This window comes from Hypomesus nipponensis, chromosome 11 (assembly GCF_054491055.1).
Source record: "Hypomesus nipponensis isolate SF chromosome 11, ASM5449105v1, whole genome shotgun sequence".
Classification (NCBI taxonomy): domain Eukaryota; kingdom Metazoa; phylum Chordata; class Actinopteri; order Osmeriformes; family Osmeridae; genus Hypomesus; species Hypomesus nipponensis.
The window spans coordinates 213513-237832 of record NC_140371.1 but is presented as its reverse complement, the minus strand read 5'-3'; the positions used below and the strand labels follow the sequence as shown (position 1 = coordinate 237832).

Genomic DNA, 24320 nt, shown 5'->3' with positions numbered 1-24320 from the left:
TGGCTAGCGAACGGCAATATAAAGTGGATATGGCCTACTTTTCCTATGTTTAGATGTTTGTGGTGGTAAGACAATTTAACAGAGAACCAATATAGTAAAAGCAATTTAGAACGTAGGAAACAGCAGACAGATGGCATAGGCCTTATCTATAATTCCAGAAATCTGTTTGTGTGTGCCACCAATTTGATCACGGCCACTATGCACTATCCATAGTTCAAGTAATCTGTATTTGTGTGTTTCACTGACATCTTAATCACAGACACTATGCACTAGTTTACTACAAATTACCCAAAATTGCGTTCTGTCTCTCTGTATTAAACATTAGTTATTCAAATTGCCAGCCAAGAACCTCCTGGAACTATCTTGAGTCTACGTGAAGCTCTCAAGTCTCCCAGCTCCATGGGACGGGGCGCGTTTGTGTCCATTCTCAGTTTCTCTGTCAGCACACAGAAGCTGGAGAGGGGAGGAGAGGGGGAGGAGAGAAGAGGGGAGAGGGGGGCAGGAGGAGAGGGCAGAGGAGAAAGGAAAAAAGAGGGGGAGGAGAGAGGTGCTAGCCCTATCCCTCCTGTTATGACAACAAGCCCACTGTAATGCAGAGATGAGGAGGAGGATGAGGGGTGGATGAGTTACTGCCTCACAGCAGAGGCCGAGGGGCCAACATGTCTAAGGTTTAATGTCCGTGTCTAACACCGGCAGCTTGGCAGGACTTCAGAACAACCAGACAGATCACAGAACACGCAAGCACTCTGGAATCCAGAACAATTCAAAGATTCAACGGATTGGGGGAAAGAAGCATTCAGGAGAAAGAGATGTATCACCTGTCTTCTCTTCTCGGTTCTCTTTCATGTTCTGTGCTCAGTTCTGGGACGATTCTCCATGTTAATAAAAGGCTGAGCTGGTTTCACCCTGGGTTCAAAGCAAGGATATGGTTAAACTATTACAGTAAAATTTAGGTTAAATGCTTCTTCCATCTCAGGTGGAAGGGAGGTGGGATGGTCCATACCTACAACAGGTGGAAGGCAGGTGGGAGGGTCCATACCTACAACAGGTGGAAGGCAGGTGGGAGGGTCCATACCTACAGCAGGTGGAAGGCAGGTGGGAGGGTCCATACCTACAGCAGGTGGAAGGGAGGTGGGAGGGTCCATACCTACAGCAGGTGGAAGGGAGGTGGGAGGGTCCATACCTACAGCAGGTGGAAGGCAGGTGGGAGGGTCCATACCTACAACAGGTGGAAGGGAGGTGGGAGGGTCCATACCTACAACAGGTGGAAGAGAGGTGGGAGGGTCCATACCTACAGCAGGTGGAAGGGAGGTGGGAGGGTCCATACCTACAACAGGTGGAAGGGAGGTGGGAGGGTCCATACCTACAACAGGTGGAAGGGAGGTGGGAGGGTCCATACCTACAACAGGTGGAAGGGAGGTGGGAGGGTCCATACCTACAACAGGTGGAAGGGAGGTGGGAGGGTCCATAACTCTTCCCTCCACGCTGCACATGTGGGGAGGTGTGTGTTCAGCACCAGAGATAGATTGTCCCGCAGTGCAGAGCTGTCATGGGAAACTGACTAAATAACAAATATTTATTTTAGAAATATGACTATTTATAGGAGACTGCTTGATGGGGGTTTGTCATGTGTATTTAACAAAGCTGATAAAATATTTTGTTTTCATAAATTATCTTTATTATCAACAATGTAAACAGGCCTTCCATGTTGGTTTGTATCACAGAAAGCTTGATGTGAGAAACACATCACCAGGGTCAGACACATTTTTTTTTGTTATAATTTAATGTACTTTTCCAGTTATATGTATGTATATGAGTGTGTGTGTAACCATTGTGTGTGTGTGTGTGCGTGTGTGTAGTAAATGTTTTGTGTGTGTGTGTGTAGTAACCGCGTTGTGTGTGTGTGTGTAGTAACCATGGTGTGTGTGTGTAGTAACCATGGTGTGTGTCTGTAGTAACTGTGGTGTGTGTGTGTGTTTAGTAACCATGGTGTGTGTGTGTGAGTGAAGTAACCGTGGTATGTGTAGTATTCGTGGTGCGTGTGTGGGTGTAGTAACTGGTGTGTGTGTTACAGGTAGTGTTTGAGGCACTACACAGCCAGGAGCCGCGAGGTTACGTGGTGGGCTGGATCATAGCCATCAGCCTGCTGATTGGGATCCTGCTCTTCCTGCTGCTCGCTGTGCTCCTCTGGAAGGTAATACACACACCACAACTACACTGCCGTGCAAAGGCAAAAGACCATGACTTCAATTTTGTCGAAAATGTTTTTTTTTTTTTTTTTTTTGGAACAGTTAAGGTCTGCTGTATCATGTGGCCAAATATCTTAAATTAACTCGTCTGTTTTTCAGAGAAAATTGGTTTTTTGTTTTAACCGTAACTTCCAAAAGCCTGCTTTGGCATTAGAAAGCCAATGCAGAATGCCGTAACATCAGATAAGGTTCTTTGCCTTTGTTTTGCGGCACTCAAAAACGTTCAAATGGAGTTACGCGTTTCACTTTAACTAATACGTAACCTATCAACAACAAACACATCTAGCATTAGCCTAGCCTACTCGCTGGCATTCAACACAAAACATCACAAACATGAGTCGTTTGTAAGTATCCTACCCTGGCAGTTCAATCAAAAACACTCTTGTTTTGTGAGTCTTGTGACAGGTATCCACATGTATGTTACATTGGCTTATAATATACAGAGTTTATATCGTGATAAGCAACTAAGTGAGCAAAGAAACGGAAGTTACTGTATTTTGCCTTGGCATGACCACTTACTATAGACTATAGTAGGGGTCAAAAGTGCAGTTTAAGATTTTAGATCATGTGTAATCACTAAAACATCAAACTGCGAGATTTACGGTGTTCTACCTAAAATGCATTTGGCACGACAACTACTTGAAAGTGCAAAAACTTTGAAGTCGTTTTTCTCAGTTCTACACTTCGGCGAGTTACGGTCTTTTGCCTTTGTAGGGCAGTACACACCACACTTCTTCTATTCCATGTGTTTCTGTCTCCTTCTATCTCGATCTATCTAATCTATCTAAACCCTCCCTTTGTCTCATCTATCTCCCTTTATCTCATCTATGTCCCTCTATTTCCATTATTCCATCTATGTCCCTCTCCCCTGTACCTGCCCCTCTCTCACCCCTGTACCTGCCCCTCTCTCACCCCTGTACCTGCCCCTCTCTCACCCCTGTACCTGCCCCTCTCTCTCCCCTGTACCTGCCCCACTCTCTCCCCTGTACCTGCCCCTCTCTCACCCCTGTACCTGCCCCTCTCTCACCCCTGTACCTGCCCCTCTCTCACCCCTGTACCTGCCCCTCTCTCTCCCCTGTACCCGCCCCTCTCTCTCCCCTGTACCTGCCCCACTCTCTCCTCTGTACCTGCCCCTCTCTCTCCCCCGTACCTGCCCCACTCTCTCCTCTGTACCTGCCCCACTCTCTCCTCTGTACCTGCCCCTCTCTCACCCCTGTACCCGCCCCTCTCTCTCCCCTGTACCTGCCCATCTCTCTCCCCTGTACCTGCCCCTCTCTCACCTCTGTACCTGCCCCTTTCTCACCCCTGTACCTGCCCCTCTCCCTCCATACATTTCCTTTTCTTCCCCGCTACCTGCCCCTCTCTCCCCTATACATCACCCTAAACCTCTAACCTCACGCTCTCTTCCCGTCTCTCACCCATATCTACCCCTCTTTCACCCGTACCTCACCCTTACCCTTTATCTCTCTCCCCTGTATCTTACCTTCAACCTCTCTCTCTCCCTCTCATCTCTTTCCCCATCATAAACACAAACATCTCGCTTTCGCCCTTTCCCCCTCCATCTCCCCTTTTCTACCTCTCACCCTCTGTTTCTCCCTCTCTCACTTACTGAAACTCTCCCCCTTCCTCTCCCCTTTTCTCCCCCTTCCTCTCCCTTCCCTCTCCTCCTCTCTTTCCCTTTCCAGATGGGGTTCTTCCGTCGGCGTTACCGGGAAATCCTGGAGGCGGAGAAGAACAGGAAGGACAGCGACGAGAGCTGGGACTGGGTGGAGAAGAGTCACTGAGAGGCGTGGCGAGGGGCCCCGGTGAGCCAATGAGGGCAGAGACATGGTGACATAGGACCCATCGCCAGCCCCTTAAGCACAAGCCCCGCCCTCCCCTCCTGTCTTCCATATGTGGAAGAGAAGAATATTCTCCTGATTTTTTGGAGACTTGACTGACATTTACGTTTGTGTGTAAAAGATACAGGAAGCTTCATCCTAAGGCCTAGCGGGCGTGGCTCCTCAGGGGGTGTGACTCCCCAGAGATTTGCAATGGAACTCTGTTGAACCCTGGGAAGATAAACATGGAAAACCCTAACCCATTGCCAGCTAACCAGCCAGCAAGCTAACAAGCCAGGCAACCAACTAGCTAACCGGGTAGTTAGCCAACCAGCTATCCAGCAAACTAGCCAACAAGCAGTCAGCCAGGCAGCCAACTAGCCAACCAGGTAGCTATCCCACCTGGTAGTTAGCTAGCCTGCCGGGTAGCTAACCAGCCAACTAACCAGCCAGGCAGCCTACTAACCATGTCAGCCAGGTAGTTAGTCAACCTGGTTGCTAGTCAGCCTGCCAGGTAGATAGCCAGGTAGGCAGTTGTTTCAGCAGACTGCCCTATCTGTGGGGATCATTGATACTAGACTTCACACCCTCAGGGCTCTTGGTCATAGCACACTTTATTTTTATACCTGCAGTCTAAAGCCACATTGTACTATGTGGCTTCAGGAGAAACAGCGGGGTGGGTGAGACCAACATATCTTATATTTTTATAAAAGCACTGAAGTCAGATAAGAGCTGATGCCTTTTTTTTAGCTTGTCAGCGCCAAAAATATGTAATGTGCAGTGTTTTTGAGTGAGTTTGTGTTCAGATTTGAAAATGAAAGATTGTATCTGGATTTCTGTTTCCTTTCCTTCGGTATGTCTCAGTCCCAGTGCCCAGAGATGGTTCTAGTCCCAGTCCCAGTCCCAGAGTTAGTCCCATTCCCAGAGCTAATGCCCATCCCTTAGCTAGTCCTAATCCTGGATGAGTCCTAGTCCCAGTGCTAGTTCTAGTCCTGATCTCAGAGATGGTCCCAGTCCTAGTCACAAACCCAGAGCTAGTTCTAGTCCCGGTTTCAAAACTATTCCCAGACCCAGTCCTAAATATCCTTCACCTTTGACATGATCAAGGTGGCACACATGCTTGAGTCTGGTTATGCTGGGTTAGAGTCTGATCATGGGTGAACCCAGGTCCTTTCATGTTGACCAGAGACAAACGACAGGAAACAGCATTCAATCACACCCTTTCTTAGAAACTCCCTCTCTGAGGTAGACTTCCACATCAAACAGCTTACAGAGCTAAATTGGTGGAGGACAGAGCTCGATAGGTGAAGGACAGAGGGAGGTGGGTGGAGGACAGTAGTGAGAAGGAAGAAAAGGGGATCTTTAAAGAGAGAGAGGAAAAGGGGACGTGAAAGAGAGAGAAAGGAAAGGGGGACGTGAAAGAGAGAGAGGAAAGGGGGATGTGAAAGAGAGAGAGGAAAGGGGGATGTGAGAGAGAGAGAGAGAGAGAGAGAGGAAAGGGGGGTGAGAGAGAGAGAGAGAGAGAGGGGGGGGGGTGAGAAAGAGAGAGAGAGAGGGGGGGGTGAGAAAGAGAGAGAGAGAGAGAGAGGGGGGGGTGAGAAAGAGAGAGAATGAAAGGCGGAACATGCCCCATCGGCATGCTTCTGGGACTGGCTGCTTAAGTCAACATATTGGAATGTTGAAAGTTGAAAATGTGCCTTCGTTAGAGAACATTCTGCTCTGGAATACACAACCCCCCCGCCCCCTCCCCATTCACTCTCTCCCTCCTCCCTACAATGCACGCATCCATCATCCCTGGCTTCCCCCTCCTCTCCCCTCCTTCCTCTCCCCTCCCCCACTCACTATGTAGATAGTCCCTCCTTATGTAGTTCTGAAGTGTGTATGTCAGACTGATTGTAGTGAGTCCTCATATTAACATGAGTGTTAGCAGTGGGTGTTTGCTACCCGTGTTAGCTGCATGCGTGTGTCAGCAGCAGTGTGTTAGCAGTGTGTGTGTGTGTTAGCAGTGTGTGTGTGTTAGCAGTCTGTGTGTTAGCAGCATGAGTGTGTTAACAGTTGGTGTTAGCAGTGTGTGTTAGCAGTGTGTATGTGTTACGAGTGTGTGTGTTAGCAGTATGTGTTACCAGTGTGTGTTAGCAGAATGTGTGTTAGCAACATGACTGTTAGCATATTCAGAGGTGCAGACGGCCTTAGGGAAGGTGTTTTCATATTGGGTAAAGTGTTTTCATATTGTCCCTGAAGGAGGAAGCTCAACTGGCCATTTAGGCCCTCTAAACTACTCTCTCTTCCTCTTAATCTCTCTCTCTCTTCCTTTATTTGTATGGGTTTGTTGTTTTGAGAGAAGCACACTCGTACTTTTTTACCATCTTAATTCCACTGGCATGGCGAATACTGTACATATTCACACCTTTCCTCTGCAGCAAAAAGATCTCCTCTACTGATGAATGCAGAGACAAACACTTGATGTTTTATGTGTATCGTAACTGTGATGGTTAGTTGTTTGATCTGTATATTGTCACCTTTTTCACATATTTTGTATTTTGTTTTGAATATACTACTGTCACTGAATATCATATGTATAAAAGTATGGCTCTATTACGTTTGATGTTGAAACTGATGCTCCAAATGTATATTTATCGGTTGATAAAGTTAAGATTAAAGTGGTCTTTTCGTTCGTCTTTTGTTCAAAACAAGAGACTATTCCTGTCTGGCTTCCATCCAGCGAGCTGCGCTCAGTGGTGTGTGCTTCCCTCTGCTGGTTGCTTGGTGCTACTGTATCCTGCTCTCCACTATCAAATATAACATACAGACGTAGATGTTGTCGGAAATATTTTGTATTCTAATTCAAGAATTTTTGTTTGGTGCATTATGTTGAACAAATAACAAAACCATCGATGTATGATCTTTTCAGTTTCTCAGCCACTTGCTAGACTATGAAGGAAGGGAAACCTTGCGAAGTTCATGACCTGAGTGATCTTTCAAAAAACAATACTGTGAGGCTGCATGAGCTAGTCACCTGACACTGGTTGCTATGGAAGCCCAGCTGTGTTCCTCAATGCGTGGCGTTGAATAATTAAGGTCCACCACGTCATTATGCAGAGGTCTCCCGTACAGGTAAGCACCAATACTGTTACTACTGTACAATGATACAACTACAACATTGAATACTTTGAAACTTACATTGATGCTACAGACAGTTGGAGAGTTCCTGATGCGGTTTCCTCTCGCGTTCAAAACATGCTTTAGACACTAGGCTTTTTGGGATGCTAACCATAACTTAAAGTGTTGTATCTTGGTGGCCATAACTTTGTATGTCTCCTGCTTAATGATCTTAATAACTGAGATAGCACACGTGTGGATTTTAGTACAGTAACATTTATGCATTTAGCAGACACTTTTATCCAAAGCGTTGATTCCAAGGAGTTGATTCCACCATTGGGGGGCCAGACAGGAGAAAAGCTTGTGTTGGGACCGGGCGCTCTTGAGCAGTACGACCACCAGACGGTTGTCAGAAGAAGACCGTAGGTGGCGGGTGGGGGTGTAAGGCTGGAGCATAGACTTGATGTCGTCGGGTGCAGTCCCGTTCACCTTTCGGAAGGTCAGTGCCAGGGTCTTGAATCTGATACGGGCCGTGATGGGAAGCCAGTGGAGGGAGATGAGGAGCGGAGTAACATGGGAGCGTCTGGGAAGGTTGACCAGGCGGGCTGCCGCGTTCTGAATCCTCTGGAGATGCGGATTGCCTCGATCCTAGCTGAGATCCCCGGATCAGTCGGGGGGAACGACAGGTACAGCTGCGTGTCGTCAACGTAGCAGTGGTAGGAGAAGCCATGGGAGGTGATGATTGGTCCAAGCGAGGTGGTGTACAGGGAGAAGAGGAGGGGTCCAACCGATTGGTTGGGGTCAAGCAGGTTGTTCTGAGAGAGAAAGTTTGACAGTTGGTTAGATACAGCACGTTCAATTGTTTTTTAAAAGAAGGGTAGCACTGGTCTGTAGTTCTGCAGGACGGCTGGGTTAAGAGAGGGCTTTTTGAGTAGAGGGCTAACTCTGGCCTGTTTGAAGACAGAGGGGAAAGTGTCAGATGTAAGAGAAGAGTTAAGGACACGGAGAAGAAAAGTTATGATGGAGGGAGAGATGGTTTGAAAGAGAGGGGAGGGGACTAAATCAAGGGGACAGGGGGTGGGGCGATGAGAGAGAGAGAAAATGATGTCAGAGATCTCTGCCTCGGAAAGGGGAGAGAAAGAGTTTAGATATTGTTGGGTCAGTCAAAGAGGGTTAGTGGGTAGGAAAGGTGGGTTTAGGGAACCGACTGCTCATGTCTTTTTTCTCAAAGAAGGAGGACGGGGGTGGGGGATGTGGGTTAAGAAGGGTGGAGAAGGTAGAGAAAAGTTTGTGAGAGTTTGAGCTAATTTTGTTCAGGAAGGAATGGGTTTTAACACCACTTATGCGGGCAGAGAAAGATTTAAGGAAGGAGTGATACTTATCAATATCCAAACCATCTTTGGACTTGTGCCATCTCCTCTCAGTTGCCCGAAGGGTAGACCATTCTTCACAAATAACATCCGTGAGCCACGGGCAGGAGGGAGAAGATCGTGCAGGCCTGGATGACGGGACAGTGTCGAGTGAAGCAGTTCATGTGAATAACAGGGTGTTGGTGGCAGTGTCAGTGGGATGGGACGTGAACTCGTCAGTGGGAGGGAGGATGTTACAATGGAGGAGAAATGGGAGGTGGATAGGGAGCGGAGGTTGCGGGGGAAGGTAAGAGGGGAGGGGAGATGGGAGGAGTTGGAGGGAGACAGAATTGGATAAAGAAGTGATCAGAAATGTGTAGTTGGGTTACAGAGGTTAAGTCAGTGATACAGTTACGTGTCAGCAGTGTTGAGAAAGCTCACTTTCTACATTAACTAGTTCAGTTCATAGTACACAAATTTGAAAATGAACTAGTTCAGTTCATAGTTCATAATTCAACATTTTGAACTAAGTTCAGAGCTTCAAAATATGAACTAGTTCAGTAATTTTTTCTATGTTACGAGCTTATGTTTCGGACTTATATCCACAGCCCATAAAGAACCAAAGACAGCAATTATTTTATTAGTTTAACGCTGAAATTGTGTCAGATTTCATCTTCATATCCAATTTTTAATCCTTATCCAACCAGGATTTACATTCGCATTGAAGGGACAGCCTTCCCCCATTTGTTCTATCTCTGCAATACCGCTCTTGGCCTGTACGCAACTTTGGCGCTCTCACATTTGCCAGGCATAGACAGTAAAAGAAAGCACATTAAGAGATTGACTGATTGAGAAACCCTGGATACAGGACTGTTAACGGTGTGTTTTTTGCCTGGAAGTTTCTAGAAATCTGGAACCTTATTGAACGAAATCTAAAAGAGTGAACGTGCCGTTCACAGAAAGCAGAATGAACGCGTTCAGTTCACGTTCACCAAAATTATGAACTTTCATTCAATGAATGCGTTCAGGCACAACACTGCTTGTGGGTCGCCGGTGTGTTCAGCAGCTGATGTGTTCAGCAGCCGGTGTGTTTAGCAGCCGGTGTGTTCAGTAGTGGAAGTCAAGAGAGACTTGAAGTCGACGGCCTGCGTTCCTTTGAGATGGATGTTGTCCCCAAGGATTATCAGTGGGGTTCCATCATCCAGGAGGACACTAAGGAGCATGTCCAGCTCCTCCACAAAGTCGGCTAGCGGCCCTGGTGGGCAAAGATGCTTTGATAGGATCAGTTAGCATCACATAATGGTGTTCAAATGATTTGGCAGTAATAGAGAGTGGGGTGGATGTGTATTTAATATGTGGGGAAAGAAGCAAACCTGTCCCACCACCTCGCCTGGTGGAGCGGGTGAGTGAGAGAACGAGTGGTATCCACTAGTATCCAAAGTACTGTATGTTTTGACAGACAAGAAACAGCACCATGTATCTCTTATGGTTCTTCCCATTGGCACTTTGCTTTTCACAATGTATGCTTCATGTTTTAGCTTCCCGTAATGTTTTAGGGCATCTAAAAAAGCATCTGCTAAATGAATAAATGTAAATGTATGGTCCACCTGTCTACCTCTTCACCTGTCCACCTGTCTACCTCTCAACCTGTCTACCTCTCCACCTGTCTACTGCTGCACATGTCTACCTCTCCACTTGTCTATCTCTCCACCTGTCGGCCTGTCTACCACTCCACCTTTCCACCTGTTGGCCTGTCTACTTCTCCACCTTTCTACCTCTCCACCTGTCTATCTCTTCACTTGTTGCCCTGTCTACCTCTTCACCTGTCTACCTCTCCACCTTTCCACTTGTCTACCTGTCTACTTCTCCACCTATCTACCTCTTTACCTTTCCACCTGTCTACGTCTCCACCTGTCTACCTCTCCTCCTGTTTACCTCTTCACCTGTCTACCTCTCCACCTTTCCACTTGTCTACCTGTCTACTTCTCTACCTATTTACCTGTCTAACTGTCTACCTTTCCACCTGTCTACCTCTCAACCTGTCTACATCTCCACCTGTCTATTGCTCCACATGTCTACCTTGCCACCTGTCTGCCCGTCTACCTCCCACTTGTCTACCTCTCCACCTGTCTATTGCTCCACATGTCTACCTTGCCACCTGTCTGCCCGTCTACCTCCCACTTGTCTACCTGTCTACTTCTCCACCTATCTACCTGTCCACCTGTCTACCTCTCAACCTGTCTACTTTTCCACCTGTCTACTGCTGCACATGTCTACCTTGCCACCTGTCTACCTTGCCACTTGTTTACCCGTCTACCTCTTCACCTGTCTACCTCTCCACTTGTCTATCTCTCCACCTGTCGGCCTGTCCATCTGTCTACATCTCCATCTTATCTATGTCTCCACCTGTCTGCCCGTCTACCTCTTCACCTGTCAACTTCTCCACCTTTCCACTTGTCTACCTGTCTACTTCTCCACCTATCTTCCTGTCTACCTCTCCACCTGTCTACTGCTGCACATATCTACCTTGCCACCTGTCTACCTTGCCCGTCTACCTCTTCACCTGTCTACCTCTACACCTGTCTACCTCTACACCTGTCTACCTCTCCACCTGTGTACCTCTCAACCTCTCCACCTGCCTACCTCTCCACCTGTCTACCTCTTCACCTGTCTACCTCTCCACCTACCTCTCCTCCTGTCTACCTTGCCACCTGTTTACCTGTCTACTTCTCCACCTGTCTACCTCTCCACCTACCTCTCCTCCTGTCTACCTTGCCACCTGTTTACCTGTCTACTTCTCCACCTATCTACCTGCCTACCTGTCTATGTCTCCACGTATCTACCTTTCCACCTGTCTACCTTTCCACCTTTCCACCTATGTCTCCAAATATCTACCTAGCCAACTGTCTTTGTCTACCACTTGTCTATGTCTCCACCTGTCTACCTGTCTATATCTCCACCCGTCAACCTCTCCACCTGTTTACCTCTCCTCCTGTCTACCTCTCCACCTGTCTACCTTTCCACCTGTCTACCTCTCCCCTTGTCTACTTCTACACCTGTTTACCTCTGCTCCTGTCCTTCTCTCCACCTGTCCACCTTAGTACCCAGGCTGTGCTATGTCCGGGGGGATTGTGTCTCTGGCTCAGCCCAGCGTGGTCCGCACGGCGGCAATGGAAAGGGTGCTGGCTCCTCTGGCGTCACAGCTCTGTCGCCTTGTGCTGCTGTATGAGAGAGAGGAGAAGACAGGAGAGGAGGAAAGGACAGGAGAGGAGGATGAACTGTTCACCCTGTTGGAGGGCGCAGCGCAGGCCGTGGCCACGGCAACCAGAAACATGGCCGTCGAGGCTTCAAGGTGAGGTCAGGCTCTGTTCCAAAACCATATACTTCACTATACATACCCTGCCCTGCTACAGTATGTTATGTGCTTGGCGTGGAGACTGGGGGTCTGGGGACCAGGGCAGGACTGATAGAGGGAGGCTGGAGGGCTGGGAGGCTGTGGGGTCAAGAAAGGACTGGTAGAGGGGGGCTGAAGGGCTGTGGGGCCAGGGTAGGACTGATAGAGGGGGTTAGACTGTTGTGGAGAGGAGCCTGGTGGAGGGAGAGGAGCCTGGTGGAGACCATGGTGGAGGGAGAGGAGTCTGTCATGTTGACAGGGTTGTCTTCAGGGTTTAGCATGTTGACAGGGTTGTATTCAGAGCTAAGCATGTTGATAGGGTTATATTCAGGGTTGGCTCCTCTCCATCCACCAGGCTCCTCTCCACATTAAATACAAGTCTATCAACATGCTCAACTCAGCTTTTCGAGATGGCGCCGATCATGGCTGCCTTGGTTGCTAGGTGCGCCCTGTTTTGTACTGTTTTGTCTTTTAATTCAGTGTTCTGCCAAGATATCCGGGGTTCTCCAACAAGAGAAGCACTTCTAAACATCAGGACCACAGCTCCTGTGGATTTATTTCCCACTTTTCTGTTTTCAGCGGCAGAATTAGTGGGAATTATAGTCAAAGCCACCCTCGGCTTTGTCCTAGTAGCGAAGCGTCATAGGAGAGATAAACGGACCGGTGCTTTGGTGCGACTTTGTCGGCAAGGAGCGCGCACAGCGTTACCGGGGATATTTCTCTCCAACGTATGTTCGCTGAGCAACAAATTGGATAAATTTCAGCTACTGGTGTGGAAAAACAGAGACTTTCGTTCATCTGCCGTTTTCTGCTTTACGGAGACATGGCTGAGTGAACTGATCCTGGACTCAGCGCTACAGCTAGCAGGTTTCAAACTGCTGAGAGTGGATCTGGACTCCCTGCTCTCTGGCAAAACGAAAGGCGGTGGTATTTGTTTTTTTATTAACAGCGGCTGGTGTGACAGTGATTCTGCAGCACTGTTCTCCAGATCTGGAAACATTTGTTATTAATTGTAAACCTTTTTACTCGCCATGTGAGTTTGCTTAATTCATACTGGTCGGTGTCTACATGCCCCCTCAGGCTAGCCAACGAGGCTCAACCTGTTCTCGCCATCCAGATATTGAGTGGAGAATGAAAATCCGGATTTCTTGGTTATTGTTCTAGGTGACTTTAACAAAGGCAATCTCACTCAAGAACTCCCCAAATACATTCAATTCATCAAAAGCCCTACCAGAGAAGGGAACACTTTGGATCACCGCTACTCTACAATCAGTAAAGCATACCATGCGGTTCCCCGAGCAGCACTGGGTCACTCAGACCACGCCATGGTCCACCTGATTCCTGCATATAAGCAGAAGCTAAAGCGCTGTAAGCCTGTTGTGAGGACATTGAAACAGTGGACCAGTGAGGCTATGGAGGATCTGTGGGCATGCTTGGACTGCAACGCCTGGGACATGTTCATGACTGCCTCCAATAGTCTGGATGAACTCATGGAGGCTGTGACATCATACATCAGCTTCTGTGAGGTGAGGACTACTGTATACCAACACGCACCAGGGTGAGCTTCGACAACGACAAACCCTGGTTTACAGCTAAACTCAGAAGGCTGAGGCTGGACAAAGCGTTTAGGAGTGGGGACAGGGACAGGGACAGATTCAAGGAGTTGAAGAACAGGTTTAGCAAGGCGGTGAGAGAGGGTAAACGACCTGACTCTGAGAGACTATAACATTAATTCTCTGCAAACGACTCTGCTTTGGTCTGGAGAGGGCTCAGGCCAGTAGCTGACTGCAAATCGGGAGAATCGGGAGAATTCCCGATGGGCCGAAGCACTTTTGGGCCGGAGGGCCGCCGGCCCTACGACCCATAATTTTTTACTACTAATAAAAATGTTGGAAAAAGATTGAGCAACACGGTTTGCCGGCCCCCCTTTCCCCCAGGCCGGTTGGTCTATTCCAAATGAACGTCTATGCAGCCCTTAGTGCCGCATATACACAACAGTGACACTGACAGATCGAAAGTTAGCTATAGAGACAATATAAAGATGGAAAACCAGGTTAAGAAACGTAAACGTAATTACCTTCACTACGCACGCTCGCATTAAGCGTGGAAGTCCCAAAGCATCACATCCGGCACAGAATTTGCATGCCTTAGCAGGGCGCTCGCTGCGATGCCGTATACGGGATCCAAGTCCATATACTGGATCAAAGTCCAGGGCCTATTTTTACTCCCAGTCCATCACTGGCTCAAGCAGATCACCAACTTCAAGCCCAGAGCCCCCCACTCCACTAACACTCCCGCCTGGCCAACGACCTGAATGAATTCTACTGTAGATTTGAAAGACAATTGGACAGTCCTGAACAACCCCTTTCCACCCGGGAGGCCTCCCACCTTCTTCAGTGACAACTCTCTCCATTCAGGAGAGAGAAGTGAACAAACTGTTTAAGAGACAGAACCCCTGCAAAGCAGCTGGGCCGGACTCTGTCTTTCCAGGCACCCTCAAGCCACCCTGACCAGCTGTCTCCAGTGTGTACCTACATCTTTAACACCTCCCTGGAGACATGCCATGTGCCAGCCTGTCTCAGGTCCTCCACCATCATCCCTGTGCCCAAAAAGCCCAGGCCAACAGGACTTAATGACTACAGACCTGTCGCCCTGACCTCTGTGGTAATGAAGTCTTTCTAGCGCCTGGTGCTGGCATACCTTAAATCCATCACAGACCCTCTACTGGACCCCCTGCAGTTTGCCTACAGAGCCAACAGGTCTGTGGACGATGAAGTTAACATGGCCCTCCACTTCACCCTACAGCACCTGGACTCCCCAGCATCCTACGCCAAGATCCTGTTTGTGGACTTCAGCTCTGCCTTCAATACCATCATCCCCGCCCTGCTTCAGAACAAGCTCTCCCAGCTGAACATGCATAACTCCACCTGCAGGTGGATCACAGACTTCCTGTCTGACAGGAAGCAGTGCGTTAAGCTGGGAACACCTCAGGGCTGCGTCCTTTCTCCTCTGCTCTTCTCCCTGTACACCAACAGCTGCACCTCCAGTCATCCGTTCGTCAAACTCCTGAAGTTTGCGGACGACACCACCCTCATTGGGCTCATCTCTGGTGGAGACGAGTCTGATTATAGGTGGGAAGCGGACAACCTGGTGATCTGGTGCAGCCAGAACAACGTAGAGCTCAATGCTCTAACGACAATGGAGATGGTTGTGGACTTCAGGAAGAACACAGCCCCACTCACCCCCATCACCCTGTGCGACTCCCCAGCCAACACTATGGAGTCCTTCTGCTTCCTGGGCACACTATCCTCTCCCAGGACCTCAAGTGGGAAATGAACATCAGCTCCCTCACCAAGACAGCACAATAGATGATGTACTTCCTGCGGCACCTGAAGAAATTCAACCTGCCAAAGACGATGATGGTGCACTTCTGCACAGCCATCATTGAGTCCATCCTCAACCTCCTCCATCACCATCTGGTACGCTGCCACCACTGCCAAGGACAAGAGCAGGCTGCAGCGTATCATCCGCACTGCTGAGAAGGTGATTGGCTGCAATCTGCCTTCCCTCGAGGACCTGCACACCTCGAGGACCGTGAAGCGAGCGAAGAAGATTGTGGCCGACTCCTCCCACCCTGGACACTTCCTGTTTCAGTCACTCCCCTCCGGCAGAAGGCTGCGGTCCATCAGGACCAGAACCTCACACCACATAAACAGTTTCTTCCCCTCCGCTGTTGGCGTCCTCAACAAGGCCAAGATTTTACACTGACTTTAATGACTTAATGTCTTAAAACTATTTGCATTTTGCATTAAATTACAATACTGTATCCATCCCATTTGTATATTTTGTATCTTCTGTAATATTTGCATTTTATATTGTAAATTACTGCAACTTATATTTTATTGTATATTTAATTTTAATTCTATTCCACTTAGTATTGCTAGTTTATGTACCCTTAGTATAGTTAGACCACATTTAATTAAGATTCCTACATGTTTATTGTATGCACCTTCCTGCCAAAGCAAATTCCTTGTCTGTGCAAACTTTCATGGCGAATACATCCCTTTCTGATTCTGAATACAACCCTGTCCCTGACCCTGACATCTGACCTTCTCAGGCAAGCAGCAGAGACTGAGGACGACGTCATGAGGGTGGAGATGTTGTCGCAGGTGGAACCAATCACAGTGTCCGGTCAGCACGTGCTCCTGGCTGCGCAGAGACTGAGCATCCAGCCCCGGCTAGCCGAGCACAGAGAGGAGCTTATCAGTGCTACGCAGAGCGTGCTGTTGGGCGTGCTCCAGGTATGTTCACGTTCCTTTAGCAGATGTATACTACTGGGGGGATTCAAACCTGTGACCTGTGACTGTTTCGTTTGTACAAACCCGATTCCAAAAAAGTTGGGACACTGTACAAATTGTGAATAAAAACAGTATGCAATGAAGTGGAAGTTTCAAATTTTTATATTCAGAATACAACATAGATGACATATCACATTTTTTAACTGAGAAAATGTATCATATTAAGGGAAAATTAAGTTGATTTCATGGCATCAACACATCTCAAAAAGTTGGGACAAGGCCATGTTTCCCACTGTGTGGCATCCCCTCTTCTTTTTATAAGTCTGCAAACTGTTAAAGCAGCATAGTACCGGGAAAAACTATTTGCGTTCCCAGGACTGCGTCATGCTATCTGTCCCTTATACCCATACGGAAATTGGAAAGAGGGCTTTTGTGTACTCTGCACCCTCAGCATGGAATATGTTGCAAAATGTCTTGAAACTAAAGGATTTAATCTCGCTAAATTAAAAACAAAAGAACTAGAGACAGATTCCTTAAGATGTAAATGTTTAATGTATCTGGCTATGACACTAAAGGCCGATTTATACTTCTGCGTCTGCGTTAACGGACAGACGCACGCACGGAGTCGGACGGATTGGTTGAATTTATACTACTCCAACGGCTCTGCGTGCTGAAAGCAATTCACAGCTAGAACAGTAGATGGCGCTGCACTGCAATGCTCGCTAGGTTATCGAAGAGTCAGAGCAAATTTACAAATTAGCCGCTTCATCTATAAAATAAGCACATTTTTTGCAACTACGCTGCCCATTTCTCGTCACATTTTAATTCAGATGCTGATTTACATGTACTGTTTAGCTGAAATATGAATTGTAAAAACTTACAACAATGGCGGTCAAAGGATTCTGTTCTCTTGTTGGTCACAGCAACCCCGCCCCCGCCCCTGACGCAAGCGGTTCTTAATACGGACCAATCACAGCCAAGGGGTATCTGTAAAATGACAGACGGAAAGTCAGGAAAATCAGGAGGTACACGCAGAGCTCTGCGAGAGGCTCGGAGAGGACACGGAGAAGTAGTTTCTTGACGGAGAAGGCGTTCCCCGTGTGCGTAAAAACGCAGAAGTATAAATCAGCCTGAACTCCAAAATGTTGTCTCCTTTTGTGTTTCTGTCTGTAACTATGTTTGTATGTGTGTATATGTATCTGCTGCCTGTCTTGGCCAGGTCCTCCTGAGATTCTTAAACTCAATGGGTCTCTCCTGGTTAATTAAAGGTTATTATTGGTGGCCAAGCCACGAAGCGGCGAAGCCACTTAAGTGTTTCTACCTTTTCTTATTGGTGGCCAAGCGGCGAAGCCACTTAAGTGTTTCTACCTTTTCTTATTGGGGTGTGCTTGCCTTCGGCAGCACAAACCATTGTTATCTCACATATATATGCTGTTCAGCATTCTCCTGCATACTTTCACCGATTCCTGCAATTTTGGTATCAAAACATTCAGCTCCTTCAGGAGATGAAAGCCAGAATTGGGTGACGTTTTGGAAACTGCCAAAAAAGTTGTATTTCTGACCGCACAGACACAAAGGATATTAATGGTTTCGGCAGTCTTGGGTCTCGGAAAATATCCTTATTTTTTGGATGGACGTACAGTTTTGCGTCTAGGTTAACTTGTTTGAGGTGTGAATTCTAGCTACATTTCTCATAATCGAGCTAGCGTGATGGCTCTCCATAACTAATAATGGTTCGACTTTTCCACAATCTACCAAATTGGCCAAACAAGGTATGTACATTGAGCTTAAAGGTGACATGACATGCTGTTTTTGGATGCTTTTATATAGGCCTTAGTGGTCCCCTAATACTGTATCTGAAGTCTCTTTCCCGAAATTCAGCCATGGTGCAGAATTATAGCCACTACAAGTAGTCCCACAATCAGCTTTCCTCAGAACGCTCTGTTTCTGTGTCTGTAGCTTTAAATGCTAATGAGCAGGAGAGGGGCGGCAACATGCGCTAATGTTTACAACGGATGTATCGCAATGGCTCGTAGCCCCCGTTGCTGTAAGATACCTCGAATTTAGCCATTCTCATCTGATCACCCTGGTTTGCAGAGGTGCACACTCAGTCATTTCAATGTGGAGAAAGGCGGATATCGCTCACGCCATAACACCAACAGCAGAACGGTTATCCAAATAACAAAGAAGTGTACAACACTCGCGTTACAGCGTTTGAATTCACACACACACTTAATGCCATCTACCTTTACATTAGCGAAAGTAACTCAGCTGGCTCATAGCCCCGTTGCTGTAAGATGCTTTGAATTTGCCCATTCTCATCTGATCACCCTGGTTTGCAGAGGTGCACACTCATAATAATTTCAATGAGGGGAAAGGCGGATATCGCGCACGCCCATAACACCAACAGCATAACGGTTATCCAAATAACAAAGAAGTGTACAACACTGGCGTTACAGCGTTTGTATTCACACACACACTTGATGCCATTTGCATTTATCTCTACGTTAGCAACAGTAACTCAGCTGTTGGCTGCAGAGCTAATGTTACAGCCACATTCTAAGGGTAGCAAGCTAGGTAACCATATACAGTAAAGCAACAAAATGATATAGCTTTAGTTAACTTACTTGTCCAAGGTTTGTAGCTTGACCAAGGAGATTTAGTAATGATCCAGAATTTAATTTCAGCAAGGCCAGCTTTGTGTTGGCTCAAGTTGAGGAAACAGTAGTGGCTGAAATGTTTGGCGCAGACATGCAGAACTTTGGGAAGTTGTGTCGGCGCTTTTCCATCGAAAATAAAATTGAGATATTGGTTGTGCAGAGGCTCGGATGAAGGAATTAAATAAATACTTGTGCTTGCATTTGTACATCAAAGCACTGAGCAACTGCTGTGCTTCGTTTGTTTGCTTGCCATGATGTCTCTCCAGGAAAAAACGATATTGCACTTGCCATTGCACGGTGGTAGCTCAGTTTCTCATGGGCGGGCCAGATGATCTGGGCGGGCAAAGCAGAGAGAGGGGAGGTAACCTTTCTCATATCTACGTCACTTGGAGATTTTCAAACAGAGCGTTTGAGCCTTCATTTTGTCAAAGGCGGAGAAGAACACCCAGGGCTTTGTTTAGACCTATCGAAAATTCTAGCCACTGGGGGACCAAAGGCAGGCTAGGGAAATTCATATTAATGTTAAATAACCTAATAAAATGAAGTTTTCATGTCATGTCACCTTTAAAATGTACATAATCTAGCTATATCGTTTTTTATTTTAGCAAGTTTTACAGAAATCTGCAAAAATCTAGGGGTGACTGTCATAGCTGACTGTCACGAACAGCCAAACCAGGGCTGGGGTAAGTGTTTGCTGCAGCTGGCGTTAATCCTATGAACAAACGCTTCGTAACTGGAAAGCTTTTACTTTTAATTGACGATATTGAACACAGATGTGAAGTAACTTCTCTGTACTCTAAATATCTTCTCCGTTTTCAATTTGAAGTAGTAGATCTACATACCACTTTGACACACTTGCAAGAAATGATCCGCTGGTTAGATTTAGCATGATCTTGTTATTACGTATAAAAAACTCAGAGACAATGACAACATCGGCAACCCTGCACTATGAATTATTATTTTGATGTCATCTTAAATTAAGTGTCTGAACAGGACTGGGTGTGCAGGCACGCATGATTAGTTTCTCCTCCGTCTTGAACCTGAAACCGAAATTGTAGGTTAGAAATGTTGCCAATGACCAACGGTTGCTACGTTTTTCCAGCAAGTTCAAGTCATTCCAGTGTTGTCCTTTTACCTTCAAATTCTTTCAACCCAGACTTCAGCAACTGGTTTTCTGCTAAATTTTCACATTTTCCTGCAGCGAATTTTTCCGAATTTTTCCCCTTTTTGTTTTGCATTTTTCTTCTTTTCTGCCTTCATCTTGCTCCAGGTCCTTTCAAAAATACCTTTCACAGCGGTACCTTCCAACCGCCAGTACTTTTGCATTTTTCTTCTCTTTTTTGTACTTTTCTGACATACATAAAATAATTTTCTGCTAAATGTTCACATTTTTATGCATCGTTTCTCTTGTTTCAAATTTTTGTCACTTTTTGTTTGCATTTTTCTTCTCTTTTCTGTACTTTTCTGCCTTCATCTCGCTGCAGGTCCTTTCTAACAAACATTTCAGGCCTTTTGAAGCTTGAGCAAATGACTTTCTACTAAATTTTCAAATTCTTCTGAATCAAATCAAATTTATTTGTATAGCCCTTTTAACACGCAAGCATGTCACAGAGGGCTTCACATACGCCCATAGAACTGCCCCTCAACCAACCTAAACCCTCAAGGAAGACAAGGAAAGACTCCCAGAAAAACTCCCAACGGGAGAAAAAATGGAAGAAACCTTGGGAGGAGCAATTCAGAGAGGGATCCCCTCCTCCAGAGACGGTTGGTAAGAGAGAGAAGCAGAACACAAGCTAAACATAATCATACAATGTCAATTGGTTTTGAAACACCAAAAATCCATTGTTCGGCTTTATAGACGTTGGATGGGACCTGGAAACTCGCTGTTGGCCGTCATGGAGGCTGGTTTCCGGTTGACGACCTGGTCCAGCGTTGGTAGACCGACGACCAGGCAGGTCCTGACAGCTCAGACCCCCCACACCACAGGGGATGTGTGGGGGGGACAGAGAGGAGAACAGGGATTAGATAATGCCAGGAGCAGCTAACAGTTACAGTCGTAATAGAATGAGATCCCCACCGGTCAAGTGTGGACTAGTGCAGCAATTTAACAAAGCTAAGAGGGTATTTGATGCAGCCCCACACACCAAGACAGCGACAGCCTCCCTTGGTTGGAACATGAAATCTGTTCCGGGGGAAACAACTCTAAAATAGGTTATATTTATACGAATAAGGATGAAAACAACCAGCCCCCCGTTGTCTCCAACTAGTAAACTATAACAATAAAAACATACAGCAACGGAACTATTACAGTAACAATATACAATAACAGGTTAACTTTATTTGTAACATTTAAATGGGCAGTGTGAACATAAGCTAAAATTACAATTTAAAAGTTACATGTGATACACACATAGGCAAACGCACACCCCAGGGTTACATAGAAAGTACACACATACTTACGTTTAACAATCATAGGATTGACTAAACAAGAAAGTTTTTAATCTAGTTTTAAATGTCGAAACAGTATCAGCCTCCCTACTTGAGACAGGTAATTTGTTCCAGAGAAGAGGTGCTCTATATGAGAACGCCCTACCTCCAGCAGTTTTTTTCTTAATTTTGGGTATTACCAGATAGCCGGCATCTTGAGAATTATTTCTCTTTTTGCATTTTTCTTCTCTTCTGTAGTTTTATGCCTTTGTCCAGCTCCAGCCCCTTTCAAAAATACCTTTATGGGGCTTTGAAGCTTCAGCTTATAACTTTCTACAAAATTGTCACTATTTTCAGCTTTTTAGCATGGTCCACATTCAGGTTTTTTAGAATTCTCACTGCTGTTTCGCAGGAACAGCCTTTTCTAGTTATAATTGTTTTTGCCCCCCCTAAGGCTCTGTCAATATTTGGACTACATAGACAACGCCTGTGTCAAAATGTTCGTCTTAGTCCCGATTGCGTTGCTTGTATCTGGATTTACGTTCTGTTGCACAGTTTAGGAGGTTACAACGTTTTTGTGGGGACAAAGTGCCTTTTGTCGACGAAGGGTAACCTGTGCTAGCTACGTCACCACGTCAACACACGTTAGCAACGACGCATGGATACAACGTGATAGACTTTCTAGCTCGCAAATTGGAGCTTGGATTAGCTTGGAGTGAAAAATACCACCCCCAAAAAATCACAACCATTTGGCTTGGTAGAGATAGCAATTTTGAGTGGAACTGCAATCTCGCATTTTTGATTTAGGTCGTGACAGTCTTTGAAATTTGAGCGAGTGCAGGTCGCCCGTGAGACCGCCTCGTCTTTTAGGCGGCAGCCATGCTAGAAAGCGTCATAGTATTTTTAGTAGCTAATTTTCTAGTTCAGTTTTACATTTAAAAAAAAAAAGAGGGAAATGTTATGACGATATGACTATTGTGAAAACAGCCAGGTGGTGAGATTTTAATATAGGTTGCAGTAAAAACGTTGATTTGTTTGCTACGTGAGAGCCTGTCAGCCTCCATTGACGATTGCGGAAGCAACAACAGTGTTGTCAACAGTGTTGACACTCAGTCAACTGACGATCTGCGTCTGGTGAGTATTTTCTTAATTTCGTACCATGGTCAATTCTACATCTAAATGGACAGCAGTGTTTTAAAGATATGGCGATTGCGAAGACAGACAGCGGGTCAGCATAGTTTGTTATGTAAAACTTTGAATTTGAGTGAGACTGCGTCTTGTTTTGACGTTAGACACAGAGTCACAGACTACAGTACTGTCTTCAATGCCACAGCTATGGCTACACTTTAATATGTCTTATACACGGCTGTTCTTAATGCTGTAGAATGCTCCATTCACTTGAATGGGGCCTCCCAACGTTCTGCGGTGAACAATTTTCTCATATTTGACCGTTGCTATGCATATTTGACCGCTGTCAAGGGAAGTGGCCTTTTTGCCTCAGATTCACGTCTTTCGTAGCACTCCGCAAGTAGCCTGGCTGCCAGCCCAACTTCTCCCCGCCCTCAAAAACATTTGGTCGGGAAGTTGGGTCTGGAGGGTCTCGTATTGGGAACAACTACATAAAAACCAGGATCGGGACGGACCAATGAAATTGCCAGGGCGGGCTTTATACGATGATGGACAGATGATCAACAGTAACGTAATTAAAAACGTCACAAGAGCCCTTGGGTTGAATTCGTTTTCAACAAACAAAATATTACGTTGCTCTGATTGGTTGTTGGTCTATCCAATTGAGCGAAGAGGCATTTGTTTTACGAGTTCGGTTGAAACACACCCCGTAATCACAGCCCAACGGAGAGTTTTCAGACTCATATTCTGACTAGAATTATGAGTATGACAACGTCAGGCTACTCCGCAAGTAGTCCGGTAACTTTTCAACCCCAGCGTACTCTGTTGCTTAGCGACTTCAGCTGATTTGAAACCTAAATAATGCTCAAAGTCTATGAAGTTCAACTCTTTGGCAAACAATTTCTCTGCTGATCAACAATACGAATGGTAACAAATACATTGTAAAAAGACACACTGTGTTAAGTTATTTTTGTTGGCAAGTAGCCATGTAATAACAGGGATAATGTATAGAAAGCCGTTCATTATCGGGGAAATAGCCCCTTCATGGCGAAACAAAACTGGCGAAAACTCTGCTTCGCGTCGTGCCTAACAACTCCCCTTACCTGTTCTAAAATCAGCGCAAACCACGGCCTCTTGGGGCTTTTTACTTAATTATCCCTTACAAAAGAAACATTCTAATTTCCTGCGCTTTCAAACAATCAGTGGAGTGTGGATAGCAACTGCAGCTAGCTTGCCTCTAGCAAACTGCTTTTGAATTAGCCATGTCCCCCTAACATAGAGAAGGGTGTGTTAGGGGGACACACCCTTCTCTGTGTGAGAGAGAGAAGGGTGAACAACGCTGGAAAAAAATATCTATAAAATATGTCTCTGGGTTTGGGCTCATAATATATAATCTCTAGTGCTACAATACTCTATAGGTAGGATTAGAGCAATCAATAAAACGTGTTTATTTATGACATGAACTGACATGATCATTAACAGTGCATAGATTAGAAATGTGCTCTGACTCCCCCCCCAACCCCCGTCCTTGCAGGTGCTCCAGGTAGAGGATGACTCCTGCGTGAGGAAGGTGGTGTCAGCAGCAGAGGGGGTCCTGGAGAGCCTGGGGGGGGTGGGCTCCAGCAGGGACATGCCTTCCCTGTTCTGCTCCTTCCAGAGCTTCTCTGAGAGGCTAGTGCGGCTGCGTGGCCTGGTCCAGGGGAGGGCTGCTACTTTGCAAGATTCAGGTCTGGCGGAGCAGCTCCAATGCTGCCTGGACACTCTCAGGAAGTGCATCTCCATGCTCCACACTGCCATGGTTACCACCATCACACACCCAGACAGTCTGCAGGTAGAGCAGGGGAGGGCAGTATCTGTATGTCGCAATGTACAATGTAAATATCTACTGCAGGGTTT

At 46.5% G+C, this 24320-nt stretch overlaps 2 protein-coding genes, 1 long non-coding RNA gene and 1 pseudogene across 3 annotated transcripts in view; 3 read left to right on the top strand and 1 right to left on the bottom strand.

Annotated features, from left to right (window-relative positions):
* The window catches only part of itga9 (integrin, alpha 9), a 78906-nt gene extending 73367 nt beyond the window's left edge, over nucleotides 1-5539 (top strand). The window contains exons 27-28 of the mRNA XM_084710059.1: nucleotides 2075-2194; nucleotides 3935-5539. Of these exons, the coding sequence (XP_084566185.1) occupies nucleotides 2075-2194; nucleotides 3935-4033 (219 nt within the window). The 3' untranslated portion in view covers nucleotides 4034-5539. The remainder of the gene's footprint in view (nucleotides 1-2074; nucleotides 2195-3934) is intronic.
* Nucleotides 5540-7426: 1887 nt separating this feature from the next.
* On the bottom strand, nucleotides 7427-19179 carry LOC146267616 (uncharacterized). Its single transcript, XR_014768917.1, has 2 exons — nucleotides 18837-19179; nucleotides 7427-11738 (listed from the first exon to the last, which is right to left on the bottom strand). It is a non-coding gene; the product is annotated as an uncharacterized LOC146267616 (long non-coding RNA).
* Nucleotides 11627-24320, top strand: part of LOC146267615 (uncharacterized) — a 40436-nt gene continuing 27742 nt past the window's right edge. Inside the window, exons 1-3 of the mRNA XM_084710213.1 lie at nucleotides 11627-11869; nucleotides 16029-16212; nucleotides 23959-24255. Of these exons, the coding sequence (XP_084566339.1) occupies nucleotides 11634-11869; nucleotides 16029-16212; nucleotides 23959-24255 (717 nt within the window). The 5' untranslated portion in view covers nucleotides 11627-11633. The remainder of the gene's footprint in view (nucleotides 11870-16028; nucleotides 16213-23958; nucleotides 24256-24320) is intronic.
* Nucleotides 12322-13473, top strand: LOC146267617 (uncharacterized; annotated as a pseudogene).